This window comes from Eumetopias jubatus, unplaced genomic scaffold (assembly GCF_037043125.1).
Source record: "Eumetopias jubatus isolate StellerSeaLion01/CBP00866 unplaced genomic scaffold, mEumJub1_p1.0 scaffold_8, whole genome shotgun sequence".
In the NCBI taxonomy this organism is placed as follows: Eukaryota; Metazoa; Chordata; class Mammalia; order Carnivora; family Otariidae; genus Eumetopias; species Eumetopias jubatus.
In genome coordinates, this window is record NW_028274814.1 from 52,130,225 (window position 1) to 52,149,395 (window position 19,171).

Genomic DNA, 19,171 nt, shown 5'->3' on the forward strand with positions numbered 1-19,171 from the left:
CCCCTAGGAAGCTGTTTCCTTGTCTATAAAATACAACTCCCAGAGTTACTATAGATACCTAAGGAAGCACTTCTGTGGAAACACTCAGTAATCATAAGTGCTGTCATACATTTGCTTTTACCACTGTGACCAGCTCTTACTAGATGCTCAACTATACTGGAAATCAGTTAAAAAAATTAAAAAAGAGTGGGCCTCTGTTTTTCCCATTCTGCTCAACCCTGATCCGCAGTCTACATACCAAAGATCCCTCTTGTCAATGAGACAGAAGCCATTTATTAACATACAGCAAATACTGTTTATTGCAGACTTTCCAGCTGACTCATGTGAAAAAGGCACTATGAAAATTAATGAATCTAGATAATCTCTCTAAATGGATTTATGTTAAAATATACAACATTCTTACATAACATCTGTTTTATATATGTGAAATAATATAACATTTAATGACAAAAATTGTGTTTCCAAAAATAACATTTGTTGAAGGTTAAGTATCTTTCTTTTCTCTACCTAGAATCTTTCACAGGATTAAAATATGCGTAAATTAAGTGTTTCTTATTATCAGAAAAACTTGACACAGATAAACACATAAAATGGCCCCAATATCCATTTAACTACTCATATCAATATTCAGAACTGAGGCCTTCATTAAGCAAAATACTGTAACGCACACCAATGCAGGCTACTTTCTGGGACACATTCTGACTGCATCTGATCTCTTTTCCACTTGTGCTTTCTCATATATAAGAACACAATATAGATAATAAGCAGAATATAAACTAAATCAAAATACAGGCTATACAAGGAATTGTGATCAACAGAGCCATGACAAATGAATTGTCTTGGGAATGCTCCATAGGTTTATATTTGCATGTCCAAGGCCTTGTTGTATTTTACAGTTCATTAAATGTTCTGATTTTTTTTTAAGAAAACTGTTGGCATTAAGAACTTTAAATAAATCTAAATATTCTATCATTGAGTATGTCAAAGAAGAGACCTAAGTAAGCAGAGGCTAGCCTAAAGTAAGCTACGCTCTGAATGACAGACACCAGAGTCACAGGCAAAACTGAAATTATTTCGATTTTAAGTCACGGGCAATATCTCTGTTTTGCTGCTAAATATATTCACCGCTGTTAAAAGCTGCCTGCTTACACACTGAGATGGGGGAATGAAATAATTAATCCAATAAAAGAAACCTCACCTGGGTAAAGCAGGCAAAATATTTCTCAAGGGCAAAACAGCTATTTAAAATTACTCAGTTTTAATAAAAATAATGGGCCAGGAAGCAAGTCCTCTGCTTACTTATGTTTGCATTGTTTCTTTATGGCGATAACTTAAGTATTCTGAGAAATAAGAATCTGACATTCCCTTCATGGCTTCTTAAAACAAAGCACGTTGGAATAATGCCACAAATGGAGTTTAAAAACAAATTAGTGACTGCTTCCCTCATCAAAAGACTCCACTCCCGAATCGCTAGCCGCCGCACTGATTTTTTCCTGTCGTCTCCGCATGATTTCTTGCAACTCGGAGCTGCCGCTGCTATCCTGAAAAACAAACATGGTTCAGACAAGATGGCTATGGGTTTGTGCAGGCTGCGGGTCCTGTAATGAAATGGTTCAGGGTAAGAGTCCTTTGTTTTTCTTCCAATATCTCTTGGGGAAAACTGAAGGCTGCCCTTCATATAGAGTGATGCTCCTGGACTTCGCTAATACATCACATTAATCGTTTCTTCATTTATGAGGTGTCTGAAGGCAATTCATTCACCATGCCTTTCACTTGGACATGATAAAGATAAATCAATAATGTATGTGGAATGCTCCAGATTCCCTGGGAGAAATAAGATATGTGTACAATAAGCATAATAAGATGGTAAATTATCGAAGAACCTTCTTAAGTCAAGCGAGATCTGCCCTTAGGGGATTCTAAATTAGGCTCAAAGACTGGGCTCAGGGTACACCAAGCTCCCTTCAGGCTACAGGAAGGCTCTGACCCTCTGACCTCACCGCAGCTTTTCTCCTCGCCACGCTCTACCTACCATCCCTGTGCACCCTCCTTATTCTGCTCTCATCGGTGGAAGTTTCTGGCAAGCCAGGTGAGTCATCTAAAAGATGGACTAGATGCAAGAGAAGGGTGTGGTGGGAGGGCAGCTGAGGAAGATGAAGAACCTCCATTCATATCCAGAGGAATGGAAGCGAGAAACCAAGAGGGAGTGGGTGGTGAGGGCAAATTTATAGGCAGTCTGACTGAAAGGAATTCAGAAATTTTGGAACTTTCTATCACACCCTTGAGAAGGAAATTTATACACTCTCAATAAAGTTAAAATGTATAATGGTAAAAAAAACTGCCTCAGAAAAGATACATTCATAGTCAATATACAGAAAGCCTAATACAGAATACGCCCAAGATCCACCTAATATGGAACTCCCAAGATCAATGTTGTAGGAAAAATTTCCAAGGAGATAAAAATTTCTCCTGAGAGTGGTTACAGGTTGCATTCATGAAGCTATTTCACTCTGAGTTATTTCACTGTTGAATTTAGAGGATATACCTGCTAGAGAAAATTATGTATCAATTTTACGCCAAAGCCAATACCCTTTCATTTGAGTCAAAGTATAATTTCATGAAAGCTATTAAGAGCTGTGAGATATAACAGTTTGAAACTACTGCCCTTACACAGCCCATTTTAAGAAGAGTAGGATATGGGAAGCTTAAGGATATTCGATCTAGAACACATTTCCTTTCCTCCTTTCCTACCTACAACTATGACTACTTATTTTTCAGCATTCTCTCTTTTCAATGATTCCTACCTAATATTTTCCCTCTGATTATTTAAATATATAACAAGACCTAAGACCCACAGTCAGGATTTTAAGGCCTTGTAACGAGTAGCCTACTAGAATCTCCAAACTAAATATTAAGAACAGGCAAAAGAGTTCTGACCTCTTAAGGCATTTACTCACTCAGGAAGTGAATGTCTGTTATTGTGTCAAAATTTAAATTCCTACAGAAGTAGTTAATGCATATAAAATGAGAACATTAGGCTTTTCATTAAATGTCCAAAAGCATATGTTCCAAGTTTCATGTTACAGGAGCATTTATGATAAATTAATCTCCCTGCAAATGGTCACTGATGGTCTCCAGTAATCAATTATAAAAGTAGAGTCAAATTTAATTCAGCTCTGTATGAAAGGGAAATTGACCACTATGGACATAAACAGTTGATTTCAGAGCTTTCAATTCACAGTCCACACTCTTGATTAATGCAGACAAACACCAACTTAGGTTGACAAGTCATACCTCTAATGCAGCTTTTTGTACAGTGATTTGGCTAAAGACTCTGGACCCTTCAGGGCAGACTGTCCTCAGTTCCTCTTTGTTGAGAGAGAAAAGTTGTGCACCGTTTAATACTCCAAGACTATTGACAGTCCTGAAAAACACGAAGAAAGAAAGAGAAATATAGCATTAAAAATATTATCTAGATAGGGGTACCTAGGTGGCTCAGTCATTTAAGTGTCCCACTCTTGATTTCAGCTCAGGTCATGATCTCGGGGTCATGGGATTGAGCCCGGCATCGGGCTCCGCACTGGGCACTGAGTCTGCTTGGGATTCTCTCTCCCCTTCTCCCTCTGCCCACCCCCCCACCTCCAGCTCATGCTCTTTCTCTCTTAAAAAAAAAAAAAATTATATATATATATATATATATATATATATATATGCATGCCATAACCTCTCTTTTCTAAGTATTCCATACAATGAAACTTATAAAATGGTACTACAGTGCTTATTCAAGGCAGTGACAAGAGAGACTTTCATGATGATGAGCCTGAGGCTATAGAAAATGATTATAAAGTATCAAAAAGGAGCCGACCGTATTTAGTATCATTATTGTTGAGTACCAATTCCCTGAAATACAATGTTTCATGGGGAACAGATAACTTTCTAGTAACCAGGCAACTGACTAACCAATGTATCTCATTTTTCAGTCACGTTGGTATATGAGTTTACAAAATTCTCTTAAATATGTATTATTGAAATAGTTCCTTGTATCAAATACACATAAAATATTTTCAAATTTTTAGATTGTAGACAAATTGAATTGTTGCCATGGGTTTACTAAGGGAAAAGCTCTATTGGGTTATAATCTATGATAGGTAATTTATCTATTTTTTATTTGGCTGAGAATCTATATCCAGCAGCAGAACATTCCACTATATACTCTCTAAGGTCTGGGGAGTCCAGCTAACACCTTAGTCCTACCCTGTGTCAGATGAGGGTGAAAGAAAGCTACCACCTCAAAGCTACTGACAGTTTGTTTAAGGGACCACCGATAAGCAGTCATTATCAACTAGAAAACAGGGTAGCACCAAAATTATAGCTACTTCTTCTTCCAATTTCTTTCTTTTTTTTTTTTTTAGCTATAAATATCTACAGTTATTTCCTGAGAATGGAACAAATGCAGTCTGGCCCCAAATTATTAAAGAGTCATTTGTGACATCTTAGCGACCAAACTGAAAATAAGGTATATATTACACACAGAAATGCAAAGTATTCCCAGAGAAACTTACACAGGGCTGAACCCCTTCGACTGTAACCACGTCTTCACATCTTCTGCTGTGGAGTCGTAAGTGATATTGACAACTGGCATGTTCTGCCGTGGCACGTGGAACTTCTTCTGGGCGGCACTCCGGCCAATGGTCAGTCTGTGGATGAGCTCATCCTGGACTTCCTCCATCTGAGATTTCCTTCCTGCACACCAACACGGAGTAGGTTATTTTTGAAAACCCCTAACACATGTCACTCTCTCTAGAACCCCAATGCCCCAAATCCTTTGACCCCAAAAGGACTTCTAGTCTAGTGTTCCTACCATCTTTCCTCACTTTCATCCTCACCCAGGACAAATTCCATGATCAATTATTAAAATCACTCCTTGGCTCTTCTCTCTCTTCATTGTACTCACTTGGCAAAACCCCAGCCCTTGTTAAATCGAACTTTCTGCTTATTCTGTGCCTGCACCTGCACAGTGAGTGTAACACAACAATGCTGAATGATCTCATGTTAAATTCATGAATATGAACCTCAACCAGGCTGTTGTTTCCTGACAATCATACTGCATTTCCTTAGGTCCATGGTCTCAAGTGGGGCAAATTCTGACCCTGGAACATCTGCCAATGGCTGGAGACACTTTTGGATGGCACAATTAGAGGGGAGGAGGAGAAAGGATGCAACTCTCAGGCCGTGGGGAGAGGCCTGGGCTGCACAAAACATTCTACAATGTGCACGTCGGTCTCCTACTACCGAGAATTATCCAGGCCCGTGTCAGCAAGGCTCAGGTTGAGAATCTGCCCTAGACCAAATAGCTGCCCACTGTTAGACCGGTATTTACTCTCTTCTTTCTCTGCAAACCTCCAACACTCGTTCCCCAATTCTCACCCTGATGACCTCACTTTCCCAATGTCGAATAAAATAAAAGAAGTTAGAAGAAAACCTCCATAAGTTCCCTCAGCGGTTTTCCTCACCTACCAGCACCTTCCCCACGCACTCTGCCTTCCTTCTCTTCCTTTCTTCCTTCCCTTCCCCTTCCCCACTCTCTCCCTCCCTACTACATTATGGATCAACTGCTTCCACACTCCTAAGGCCCACCCCCTTCATGTGCACTAGATCCCATGTCCTCTGCCTATGTATTTATTTATTTATTTATTAAAAGATTTTATTTATTTATTTGACAGAGAGAGACACAGCGAGAGAGGGAACACAAGCAGGGGGAGTGGGAGAGGGAGAAGCAGGCTTCCCGCTGAGCAGGGAGCCCGATGCGGGGGTCGATCCCCAGGACCCCGGGATCATGACCTGAGCCGAAGGCAGACACTTAATGACTGAGCCACCCAGGTGCCTCTCCTCCGCCTATTTAAATACTTCAACAATTTCTCCTCTACTTATCTAGGGTATCCATATTCCTCTTTTACGGAATCATTTCATCAGCAGACAAAACTATCATTTTGTTATTGTTCCTCTCCCGTTTAAGCCCTTTCTTGACCCCGTGTCCCTCCTAGCTACTGCCCATTTCTCTTTTCCCCTTTTGGTAAAATTCCATGAAAACCTGTCTATACTAGCTGACTCCCATTCTTGTTCTCCAATTTTCTCTTGAATTCATGGCTAAAAAATATAGGCTTTGGGTCCCATCCCTCCACTACATTTTGCTAAACTCCTATGGTCAGTTCCCAGTCACTGTCTCATTTAATCTACCGGCAACATACAAAGAAGGTGATCGTTCCTTAAAACGCCTTCTTCCCGTGGTCTCTAGGACACCACACTCACCTGATTTTCTTCCCATCTCACTGGCCTCTCCTGCTCAGTATCCTTTCCTGATTCTTCTCCCCCCCCCCCGCCCCCGCCCGCCCCCAGAAGTAATGTTGAAGAGCCCCAGGGCACAAACCTTGGACCTCTCCTCTGCCTGCACTCACTCCATTAATGATCACTGTGCCATTTAAAAGCTGGTGACTCCCAAAATTATTTCTCCAGTCCAGACTGTTCCTCAGAACTCTAGACCCATATAAGCCAACCGTCGACTTGATATATTCATTTGGATGTCTATTAGATAGCTCAAATAGAACGTGTCCAAATCTGAACCACTTTTCTTCCTAAAGCTTGCTTTTAGGCTATACTTCCCAACTCGGTTAATGGTAATTCCATTTCTTCAGTTCCTCTGGCAAAATGCCATGGAGCTCTGCTAGACTCCCCTTTGTTCTCTATTACATCCAATCTATCAGCAAACTCTGTTAGTCCTATCACCAAAATATACCAAAAATCCAACCACTTACTCCATTTTTTCTGTGACTAGCTCAGTCTGAGCCACCGGCCTATTCACAGGTTGCCTTCCTTCTACTCTCGACCACGGCAGCCCTTGCTCTTCTTTCTGTTTTCAACAGAACAGCTAACGTGACCTTTTAAAATGTATGTCAGATAACTGCAACTCTCCTGCTCTAAACCTTTCCAAGTAATGCAAAGTACTCCCAGTAAAAGGCCTCAGATGATCACTTTCTGAGGTAACTCTACTGCTCTCAGAGCCCTCTGCTCTAGCTCATAATGGCTTCCTTGGTGCTCTTCAAAATTAAGGGCCTCTGCCTGGAATGCTTTCCCCCGACGAATCCACTTGGCTCAGTCTTCCCCTCCTTTAGATTTTCCATATTTAAAATTGCAGCCCACTCCCCAACACTTCCTATCCACATGGCTTTATTGTTCTCCAAAACCACTTATAATATTCCCTATCAATTCAATCATTTACTTATCTATCTCCTTTCATCAAAATATATCCCTGAAAATGGATTTGTGCCTGCTTTGTTTGCTTTCCCTGAAATACCTACAACAGGGTAGGGATTCAATAAATACTCACAGAATAAATGAATGACTAAGGCATTCTGCGGACTTTTTCAGTGAGAGAGACTCTGAAAAGCATCATATACAAACCCCTAAAAGAAACAGCTAAGAGAATGGAGGCCACAAGAGGAGAAATGATCTGTCGAAATCACAGTATTAATTAGCAAAGTTTAGTTAGAACTGGATTTCCTGACTTCCAGCTCATGGCTGCTTTATGATCAAAGTCACTGAAACTACCTTTGATTAACTTATACATTATCCCTCTCCCCAACCCATTTTATGGTCATGGGAAAGATGTATATAGGCACATATCTTTATGAGAAAAATGGGGAAGAAATTAATGTATGGAAAGAGAAAAATGGACTAGTGTATTTAAGAACATATATATATACGCACACACAATTATAATTACATAATTTACTTACTATATATATATATATATATATATATATACGCACACACATATATACATAGACACATTACTTATATATAATCTTCCAGGATTAAGTAGAGAACTGATATAGTAATTCAGTTAACTAATTAACTTGGCAAGTGGCAATGACCTGGCCACTAAGGGAGCTTCTTGTGACTACTCTTTCATGATCTTTTTTGTCTTTTTTCTTTTCCTTTTCTCCTTCCTTCCCTCCCTCCTTCCTTCCTTCTAAACTTCCTTCCTTCCATCCTTCCCTCCTCAGGGAGAATATTTCAGAAAGTGTTTGATGTCTTTGGGAAGTAAATGAAAACGTGAAATAACCAAATAGTGTTCTTTCAGGCTAATGTTTTAATGCCTTAGGTATTCAGGAAACCTTCTGGAGAAGTCAAAAGACAGAAACAGGAGAAATGAAGGGCGAGAGGGAGGAAGAATGAGGGGGGGCTAGAGAGGGTGAGAGGGAACATTGCTGACTGGTTCATTTAAGTGCACACATGCACTCCACTAGTTAGCTTTTTTAATTCAACACATCAAACGGCCACACAGAATACGAGTATGTCTCAAAGGAGTAAGAGGGAAAAAGTATCACCACACTAAAAGATTTATTTTCTTCTCTATTAATTTAGCCTCTGCATGATCATCTCTAGTCCACAGCATAACCTTCCACAGAGTACAAAATCCTCTTCTGCTGTGCTCCTGGCTTCTGGTTTCCATTTGTAATGTTCTAGCACACAGTAACAAAGCAGCCTGCCTTTACACCTCTTTCTGAAATAGCACTTCTGATTACAAAAGATTAAACCCAAATAAAAGGACTAACATTTCAAAGGAAGTGGCAGAAATGCAAAATACCCGAAGCACTGGTATCTTCAAAAGTGATAACAGGAGAACCTTTTTGAATCCTGCGATAAACCAATTTGAATAGCTTATATGACCCATGGCTCCAAGCAGCCAGTTTGAATAGGCTAAAGAATTGTCCCTGTCTCACTCTTCCTACCTGCTACATTTTAAAAAACAGGCATGTTGACTTTTTTCCTTGTTTAGGACTATTTGGTAACTTTTTTTTGGGTATTCACTTTCCAGTTCCTTCCATTTTATTTTCATCAGAAATCTAGGCAGTAAGGAGAGAATGTAGGAAGCAGAAAAGGTTTTTTTTTTTTTTTTTTTGAGCGAAATCTGGCTCTTGACAAATATACATTTAAATATGTCTGTCTGGTTCTAAAAGACTGTTGAGAAGCCTCCACGTTCATTCAGAAAAACTCTTCTCCAAAAACGTGCTCAGAAAAAAGCTATCGTGAAAATAAGTGTTTTATAAAAAGAAATACATTTATTTAATATGAAACTATGCTTTTGAGATATCTTTAAAAGGGAACTTTGTGTAGGTAAATGTAAACTCTTATTATTATTTTATTTATTATTACAAAGAAACAAGGAGAGATGTTAATTTGGGGAGAGATGTATATATTTTATATACCAATGTCACCCTTTTACTTATGAAAAGCAGATTCAAAAATGATGAGTCACAATTATCAGGAGAGGTCTCTATCTTTAAAGTATTCAAACTATGCCTCTTTCCCATTAGGTTATTCTTAGTTTCTTAGACTAGAACAAAGAACAAACTGTCCCGACCCACAGATTGTTCCAAATGGGGACTAGATGACTATGAACTCTGATCTAGGCCTGGAAAGAGTACCACAGTGTCAAAGATTACTGTGCTGACGTATCAAAGAAGGGAAATGTTATAAACTTGTGGTAAAAATGTAAAAAAGAACAGTCCTTTCTGAGAGGGAAATTTTCCTTAGGGAAATCAATAAAAATATTTACAGAACTTTCTCATCTCAAAACTATGTTTTTAAGTGTCTGAAAAAAATAAAAGCATCTTTTAAAAAAACAAACATTTAAGAAAATTTAGTAGCATATCATACTTCTACACACTTACACATTCTCACACACACAGTTGTTTTTGCTACAGTTAATCATTTCTCTAAAGCTTAACTTTTCCATTACGTTTTGGTAAGGTTGGGATATGGATAAGAAGGTGGTACATCAGCTCTACTTCGGGGAAGAAAGTAACTTATTAAAGTAGGCTAATGCTTATTGCATTTAGCCAGAATTTCTAGAACAACTAAACAGTAATACACATACCTTCTTTTAAAATTTCTTAAAATTTATCAAAGATGACCGCAACTGAATAGATGTAGCTATGGTTTATTGAGATAAGAAAAATGTCACATGAAAATGGAAGTAAAAGATTTGGTAATTTAGTTTTGAATCTAATCATCCAATCTCAGCTCTAAAATTAATAATTCAGGGGCGCCTGGTTGGCTCAGTGGGTTGAGCGGTCGACTCCTGGTTTCACCTCAGGTCATGATCTCAGGGTCCTGAGATCGAGCCCCACCTCAGGCTCTGTGCTCAGCGGGGAGTCTGCTGGAGATTCTCTCGCTCCCTCTCCCTCTGCCCTTTCCCCTCCTCTCTCTAAAATAAAAAAATAAACCTTTAAAAAAAAATAAAGTTAATAGTTCAATACTTGTATATGAATGGCAGAGATGAGATCTGATATGAAGACAAATTTGGGAGTCATTCCTTCTCCAACAATATGGACAATATTAAAAGGAATGGAAATAGATTGGTCACTTGCAGTAAAAGTATGTTTACATGGAGGGAAGAACCCAGAACCGAGCCCTAGGAGAAGGCACATTGAAAGAACGAAAGACATCCTTTATACATAAGCCAGAACTGAGCCCTAGGAGAAGCCACATTGAAAGAACGAAAGACATCCTTTATACATATGCATACACACACATTCATGTGCATACACACATATTGAAGAAATATCTTCCTGGCTCTAGTTTTCTAAGAATTTTTACATGTCCAGTATAGGTAAAGCAAAGTCATTTTATAATACATATACAAACATAATTTGAATATTAAATAATAAGAAAAATTACCTTAGAATTACCTTCAAATTTCAAATTTTCTACACTGCTGTTCAACAGTACAAACAAGGATAATCCAAAGTTTGCCACAGTGTCTTTTCTTTTAGCATTTTAAATCTGGTTTTCACAGAAATCACTCATATAACAAATCAAAGTTAATTTTATGAACATGTGAAATCTAAATCAAATAAAACCTGAATTTGGAGGGCAAATTTGAAACTGGTATTGGCAGGTTGATTGTGTTAGGCGAGTGTGAGTGTGTGTGTGTCTCAAATATGAGGAAGAGGAGCAGGAAAATTATGATGATCATACTGATGATGATAGCAGCAAATATTTGGACTGCTCATTATGTGTCATATTGGTCAAAATCAGAGTTTTTCAACTTCGGCATCATTGACATTTTGGACCAGATAATTCTGTCGTGGGGGACCAACCTGTTCACTGTAGGATGATGTTGCTAAATACCCCTGGCTTTTACCTGTTAGATGCCAGTAGTATCCACCCAACTGTGATCAAAACATTCCTCCAGACAATAGCGAATGTTCCCTGTGGGAAGGCGGTATAACCATCTCTGGGTGAGAATGACTGATCTAAATGATTTCTATGTATTATACCTCATTAAATTCTCACAATCATCCTATGAAGAAGATGCCATTATTTTCCCTCACTTTTCAGACACTGAGGTAGAGAGAGGATTATCAAATTGTTGAAAATCAATATCCATAAAAGGTGTTTCACTCTACAAACTCAAGTATGTCTGGCTCCAGAGTCTACATTCAACCATCACAATATAATGGAATATGTGCAGAAGTATACACAATAAAACGGAGAGTGGAGAGAACTTCCTGTTTCTCAGCCTTACTTGAAGGACAAGCAGCTAGATGAAAGTCTTTGCAATCTACGAAGTACTGTGCAAGTACAAAGGACCACTATTTATATTTCATAATGTTTAATACCAGTAGAACTAACAATATTTTACTTAGCAGTGCTGTTAATTCACAGAAGAAACTGCACATTGTTGCCTCCCTGGGAAACTTACGGTCCACGGAAAGTTGTTTGTGTCTCTGGTTATCTCGCACAATACCGCCACTGCTGTCACCGGAGCTGCTGTTCTGACGGGTTACATTTGCCGGGAACTTTGGCACAGAAACAGGTGCTGGGGTAGAAGGAGGAAGTGGGACAGGAACAGGAGCTGGTGTTGGAGGAGGTGATGGCGCAGAGGGAGTGTCAGTTGGTCTGGGACCATACTCCATCCTTTGTTTCTATAAAAAGACAAAAACGAATTTGAAATTGCAAAAATATAAAACCTAAGCTAGGAAAACAGTGCATACTTGACAGGACATTGTTGGCTATTTATTTGTAAACTTACCTGCAAATCCATAACAAATCCATGCCTCCAATCTTATATGATACAATGATCATTAAAAATCATCTTTTAAATAGTCTACATATTAGTTCAAACTCAAAATGTAAATTAAGAGGTCAAAAAGACATACCAATAGCAAATAGTAGTATTAAAAACAGTAAAAAATGTCAAAAAAATAAACAAAATTTGAAATTGGAATCACACAAGATCAGGGTTAAGTCAAAAGATTTCTGAGTATTTTATAATTTCCATCAATATTAACCTCTAATTGCACTGGAGGTTTAAGTATCAGTAACATAAAGCATTATTTACTCCTTAGTTTTAAAGTATGCTAGATTAAATAATGTTTAATTATGCTCTTTCCACGTAGTTTGTTAAGAAAAAGGGTAATAGCTCAGTAGATAAAAGGACTATGTTTTAAAATAAATAAGTAATTTTTAAATGCTATTTTTTCAACTCATAACACTTTCTGCCATCATCTTGATGTTAACTTATAAAAATCAGAAACTTTCCTTGTTAAATAGGAATGCTGTGGGGTAGGTGGTGGTGAGGGTAATGGTATGGTCTTTAAATGTTTGTGACTGCTACTTGAAAACATGTATTTTAAAAAGTCCATGTGGGAATTTGTATTTAGAAAGGTGAATGTGTTAAAATACACAATAACTCTCAGTAATTTTTAAATCACGATCGTTAGGCTATTAGAAAACTGTATTTTTGTAATATTCCCTCTTAAACTCCACAGAAGAGTTTAAAACTTTAAACAAAATAATTTTAACTGATAGATAATTGCATTATAATAAGTTCCAAATTCTCAAAAGGCAGTTTTTGGTTGTTTTTTGTTTTTGGTGTTTTTTGGTAGAATCAAAAATACAGAACACTGATTTATAATTTAGGTAAAGTTTAGATACTGCACTGGCACAATTTTAATTATGCCAAAATTCAAAATTAGCAGGCCTTTTGGTAATCTGGTCCTTTGGTTAGAACAGTATTTACTTTTAATTCCTAAATTGGCCCAAATATAAGGTGACATCGATTTTAGAAGAAGCCTCCCCAATTTCCACAGAGATGAAAAACATAACACAACACGCACACCATTTTAAAATTAAATCATTACTCAAAAACAAAACAAAAAAACAACCAAAAATCACACCATCATCATAGTTGCCTTCACAGCAAATGAGTAACACCTGTGGAAACCGGTGTGGGAAGAAACCCGGGTTCTTCTCTGCTGTTTCTTTAAAAACTACCACTCACCTGCCAGTGGGTGAAAAAAGTGGGAAGGGTATGAAGCAGACATGAAAACAGAAGTGAAAGAAGGGTCTGTAATGCTGCTAGATATGGGAGAGAGGCAGACACCGGAGAGAGGAGGACAGAAAGGGGAAGAAATAGAGGGTAAGATTGCTAAGCGCTGTCCCTGAAGTTAGATGGGGCAGAAACAGAGACCGCTGACCCTCTCGGCACTGGAGGCCTAAAAACATTCCTAATATGTTCAATAATAGACTTTTATTATTATTATTTCCCATAAAACAACATTCCTATATTTGGGCCAATAAGATATTTAAAAGCAACCAAAATACAGCAAATATCACCAAGATGTTATACTTAGCACACACCAAAGTCATCTGATTAATGTATATGCAATGTTCCCTTGACAAGAATATCCTCTGCATATAATTTCATGAAGGGTTAGTGAATTCCCACATTAAGATCTCAAAAGTGTCAGTTTAAGTTACTGTTTTTAAAGGTTAAACAAACAAACAAAAAATGTTATCAGCCCTGCACTCCAAGATATGATTCAAATTTCCTGCTTTCATAAAAACAAGAGCGGCTAGTGTTTTGCTATCCATCAAATAATACTGCAAAAAATGGGATATGCTGTGTGTGACTGTCACCACTGAGCCTGAAGACAGACTCACCAAATCTTGTGCTTCATCTCATTCATCTGGTGTTGCTGTATCATGCAACTTTATCTATATAACCTAACAGAATAAGAGGCTTAAAACATACATATTTGATTAAAAAGAAACCATATGAAAACTTGTCATGAATTTACTTGCATATTTTCCCCTTTTCTTGGTCCTTTCTTCCTGCCTCATGTTTCCAATCCATGGAATGAAAAGGGGGGAAAGTGTTTCTTCAAATCATTAGAACCTGCCCTGAAACAGCAACCAAGACAGCTTTTCTGTGGAAACCGATTCGTCATTCTTGGTGCGGAGGAACCAGAGGATCAGTATTGACTCTTGAAATCACTTTTCTATGTTCCTTCCAATCTCCTTCATGCCCCCTTACCTACCACCCACTTACTGCTCCTCCCTTCATTATTTGTCTCTTGGTTATTTTTGGTTGGAGGTAGATCCAAATCGATGGCTCCTCAATATATGGGAAGTCCGGTAGAGCAGAACTACACTGAATTTTCTTCTCTTGAACCAAGTGCAGAAGCTCTAAGTCCCGCCCCCCAAAAATCTTGACCAAACTCTTCTTCATTTGCCCAGGACTTTCCCAGTATTAGCACTGAAAGTCCCACGACCTTGAGCAAGCCAACATGACTGGTCACCTTGATGTGGACCAACTTCTGTACAGGGACTGTCGCCCTCTTAACGCTTGCCTTTTATCTCCCAGAAATATATTTAAAGTTCTGTTTAAAACAAAATCTCTTTTTCTTTGTCTTCTGTTTCTCTGAAAGGAGTGAGAATTACTAGACCCTATGGCAAATCTACTTTCTTATTGATAATTAAGGCAGAATGAGTCACTTTTCTTTAGCCACTAAAGCTGAAATTCTCTAGGATTAAAGAAAGTTATTTAGGGATAAGCTCCTGATTCATGCAAGATACTGCTTCAGAGGGGAAGTTATGCAAGCAAGCCCAACAAAACCATTGAAATGGATCTGTTCTTAAAAATTTAACCTATACATTTTTCCTCTAAATTTGGTTTCTTTGGAACTCTGCAGTGGGGGGGGGGGGGGGGAAAGGCACAGCTGGAACATTTGGAGGGTGTTAAGTCCAGAAATTGAATCCAAAAAATGATAATAAACAGAAGTGCCATGAGGGAACAAATGTGGGTTACCTCTGACAGCTCGCCAAGTAATTGCTATTAGGAAAATGGAGCAAATCAAATCAAATGAGAAAATTAACACAGGAGATGGAACGAAAATAATATCAATTACAATTCATATCAAATATCAGAACACGTGAGCAAATTAGTTTTTTGACAGTAAAATTACCTGCCCACCAATCAACCAGTGAAAGTGCTTGTAAATATATAATTAACTTCCATCATTCTTATCTAGCCATGGAAACTAATTATAGAGAATCATGCTACAGTATGAAGAGTATAGAGTATTTCAGTAACTATTTGTATGTTAGCGTACTGTGTTTTTAAAATATTAAGATAGGTTCATCTTATTCTTACAACTTATAAAGAATACAATTAGAGCAGATTAAATATAAGGCTAATCCCTCTTTAAAAGCTGACTTTACAAATGGAAATATATATCATTTAGTGAGCTTTAGGTTTAAACTTGTAAGCAGTGTAAACAAACAAAATTTTATAATTCTGCACATGTGCAAGTTGGGCAGTCATTACTATATATAAATAGTAATCATATGTGGTCATCTATATCTATATAATAGATTATATATATAGAGAGAGCACACAACAGAGAGAGAGAGGGAGAAGACTATTCAAATCATTACAAGAAATACTTGGGAAAGTGTCAACACATAAGACAAAGTAAAAAGTAAGCATGCTTATCTAAAAACCATGCCTCTAATTAATAGATAAATAGAATGTTTGGAGATTAATTTTAAAAAACACATTTTAAAGAACTGAATATTATCAGGAAGTTGGTCTGCTGGAATGAATATGAAAAATTCTTAGTAAAATGGTCACTGTCTGTCTAGCAGTATCTGAATATCGGGACTGAGCTTGAAAAACAGAGCATTCATAACATGGGGTGAAATTAGTACCACTAGTGGTTTAAAAGTCACCCACATTCCATTTCTAATCTAGGGCTATTTAAACATGCATAGAGAAAAATACTAACTGTTTATATCTAGACTGGAGTGTGGAGATCATTAAAGTTGACAACCCCCTCCGTTTCACAGCTGAGCAAACTGGAGCACAGAAAAATAAAATGCTTTCTTTAAGGTCACACAGCTCATTAGTGACAGAACCAGGGCTAGAATCCCAGACTATCAGTATCTAGATTGGGGCTTTTTCCATACTATCACAGTATCTCTTGCTAGGAAACGGAGAAGACAGGAAACTTTCTGTTTAATTCACGGGACCATAGTGACGAAATAATCGTAATTATTTGCACCTTGGTAGAGTAAGAGTCTATAATAATAATAAGCACACAGACTTAATAATAAATAATAAATGAAAGACTTTAGTCAAGACTTTGAGTACACCAGAAATAAGAGCAGGGAGGGGTTAGTTTCTGCTCTCATACAGCAAGAGAATCTATATGGGCAAGAAGGTAATGCGAGTACAAGAGTCACAGTGCCAGAGGTCTGGGAATCAAGTCAAAAGAAGTCTCAGGAAACTTTAGGTGGCAAGTAGATTCCAGATGGGGAGAAAGCACCCTGGATACCCATCTGTTGCCCAGCTAAAATACAACGAAGTCCTAGAATGCTCTACAACAAAATTTTTATCAACACGTATGTTGTTTATCTTCATTTCTCCATAATCTCTCATAAGCACCTACTTCCTTTTCCCTGTGATTTCGCTAAATCTTTTTTAGTGTTGCATATCTTTCATAAATTCTTCATTACCTCCCTCTCTTTTATTTTTAAAATTTTGTGGAACCCATGGGGGAAACACGTTCGGTGGGAATGGCAGTCTTTATAGAGCTGTTAAAAATCACTCCAAATGTGAGGATATTAAATAACCTAGACTCTCAGGGACATCAGGTGGCAATTCAACACCTATTAACTTCTGTTGCCAGGTACTAGCAGCCCTGATATCAGAAGAGAATCTCTAACCCAAAGTGTGTGAACAACAGACAAGTGTTGCCCCCCCACCCCCACCCCAGGACCGCCATTAGTCCTTGCAGGAAACACGGGGCTATGAAAAAGGAAGAGTCACAACTCTGTGCATTTTCAAAACAATGGTGACTTATAGATGTTACATGGAACATTTTACAGCTAATTCCCTTATTCCCACCATTCACAAAATGTCTACTTTCTAAGTGAATTATGTAACTTGGATTGTTTTCCTAAATGGTGAAAAAAAATGAAAGAATTGATGAAATCCAAGGAACTGATGGGTAAGGCAGAAATCCCATTCTGAGGATGGTTAACTATCAGATTAACTTTTATCACAGTACAATGCATGGTAAAACTATTTTGAGAAAATGTCCCTGAAGCATTCATGTAGTGAAAACCATATGTAAATACAAAATGGGAAAACACTCTTTTCTAAGCCCGATTCCCCATGGGCTCTGAATCCAGAGTTCTGGGTTCCCAATCCTGGCTTCAAGCAGCTGTGTAACTATGGGTGACTTACTTTTCCATACCTCAGTTTCTTCATATATAAAATGTGCCTAACTTCCTAAGACTTGTTGTGGGAATTAAATGAATATTTGTGAAGTCCTTAAGCAATGCGTGGCCCACAGCGTGAGCACTGACCACCGGCACTTGCTACTTGGGAGGTAATACCGTTGCTATCTGCACGTGAAGGGATCTGAAGCAATTCGTCACTACGGATCTTTCTGCAGCACAGTACAGGGATCTAAAATGTTTTTGCAAGAAGTAGTTTCCTTAAATTCCTTCAAAATTTTTATCTCAATGAATAGAAGATACCAGGGGAAAAGTATGTCATCCATTTCTGAGGAGAGAGAGGGTCACCGTTCATCACGCTCCAAGCACAAAGGAGCAAAGCCGTGGCAGATGGGTGGCAGGCTATTATGGAGGATCTGCTCAGTGCTAGGCTTTCTGTCTTCCTTTTCATCAAATGCACGATCCTGGCACTCAATAAATATTTGGGAGGTGAATGAATGAAGAGATGAATAAGATACAGAATTGCTTGTTGGATTGTTTGTAATCCAGTGGAGTTCTCTAAGGCTAGGGGGTTAGGATCACTGGAATCTACATAAATATGGGGGTACCTTTAATTATCATCTCAAAATAAGCTACAGAGTTTTCTTTAGATATTTTAGATAAAGGTAACTGCTAACGCTGTTATTACAGATATAAAGTGACTGGCATATATTTCCAAGGATGCTCTTTTCCAGCTTACTTTATCTAGTCATTGTGTGTGTGTTTGTTACAAATGCTTTGAGAAGAGGAATTCTTTTAGAGTAGGATTTATGCCAGTTAGCAGACTGTCAAGCCTACTTATTAAAATTTTACAAGATTTTGGTGGTTTTGTTGGGCTCAGCCCAAAGTTTTCAGGAGCTGTTAAAAAATAAACTGCTTTTAATAAAATCTTTTAAAGTAGGGCTCTTAACCTAAACACACACACACACACACACACACACACAGCTTCTATAATGTTTCCACATGCATACTGTATTTAGAGTTGCATCCAGAAATTTTTAGCAGACAGTCAGATAGTGTTGAAAAGTTTAAAAGGAAACACCCCAAGCAGGCAATACCCACACATTTCTATTTACATAAAGTAGCAAAACAAACTCCTGAAACTTGTGAGCACTTAAAAAATTTCTTGGTTGTGCCAAAGTTGACAAAAATATAAGATGAGGCTCTGTTCAAGAAAAGAGGGATAGATTTTTATGCTCTCAAAAAGTACTCTCCTTACCTAGGATATGGATTAATAGTTTTACTTCAGGTTTAAACAGAAGCAACCACTAAACAGAAACATCAACTGATGGCTCAGGCCAAGAGTCAGAATTGAAGATAAAGACAAGACTGCACATAAATAGGCAAAGGTAAAAGAGGCTAAATTCATTAGGAAATCTCAGGGAGGAGAAAATACTTAGAATTGATACTATTTACAAGTTTTAGCTATTGTATTGGATTTGCTTATTCCTGGCAACCGTGCACGCGTGCGCACACACACACACAAACTTGAGTAATTGTTTTTAACTCTAAAGTATAAACTCTTGGCTCCCGATCA

General features: G+C 38.0%; 1 protein-coding gene across 5 annotated transcripts in view; it reads right to left on the reverse strand.

The window, feature by feature from the left end:
* Window positions 1-302: 302 nt before the first annotated feature.
* The window catches only part of EPS8 (EGFR pathway substrate 8, signaling adaptor), a 178,039-nt gene continuing 159,170 nt past the window's right edge, over window positions 303-19,171 (reverse strand). For all 5 annotated transcript variants that reach the window (XM_028119803.2, XM_028119802.2, XM_028119799.2 and 2 more), the window contains 4 exons: window positions 11,771-11,993; window positions 4,563-4,743; window positions 3,295-3,424; window positions 303-1,541 (listed from right to left, as the gene is read on the reverse strand). In XM_028119803.2, coding sequence (XP_027975604.1) covers window positions 1,428-1,541; window positions 3,295-3,424; window positions 4,563-4,743; window positions 11,771-11,993 — 648 coding nt within the window. In that variant the 3' untranslated portion in view covers window positions 303-1,427. The remainder of the gene's footprint in view (window positions 1,542-3,294; window positions 3,425-4,562; window positions 4,744-11,770; window positions 11,994-19,171) is intronic.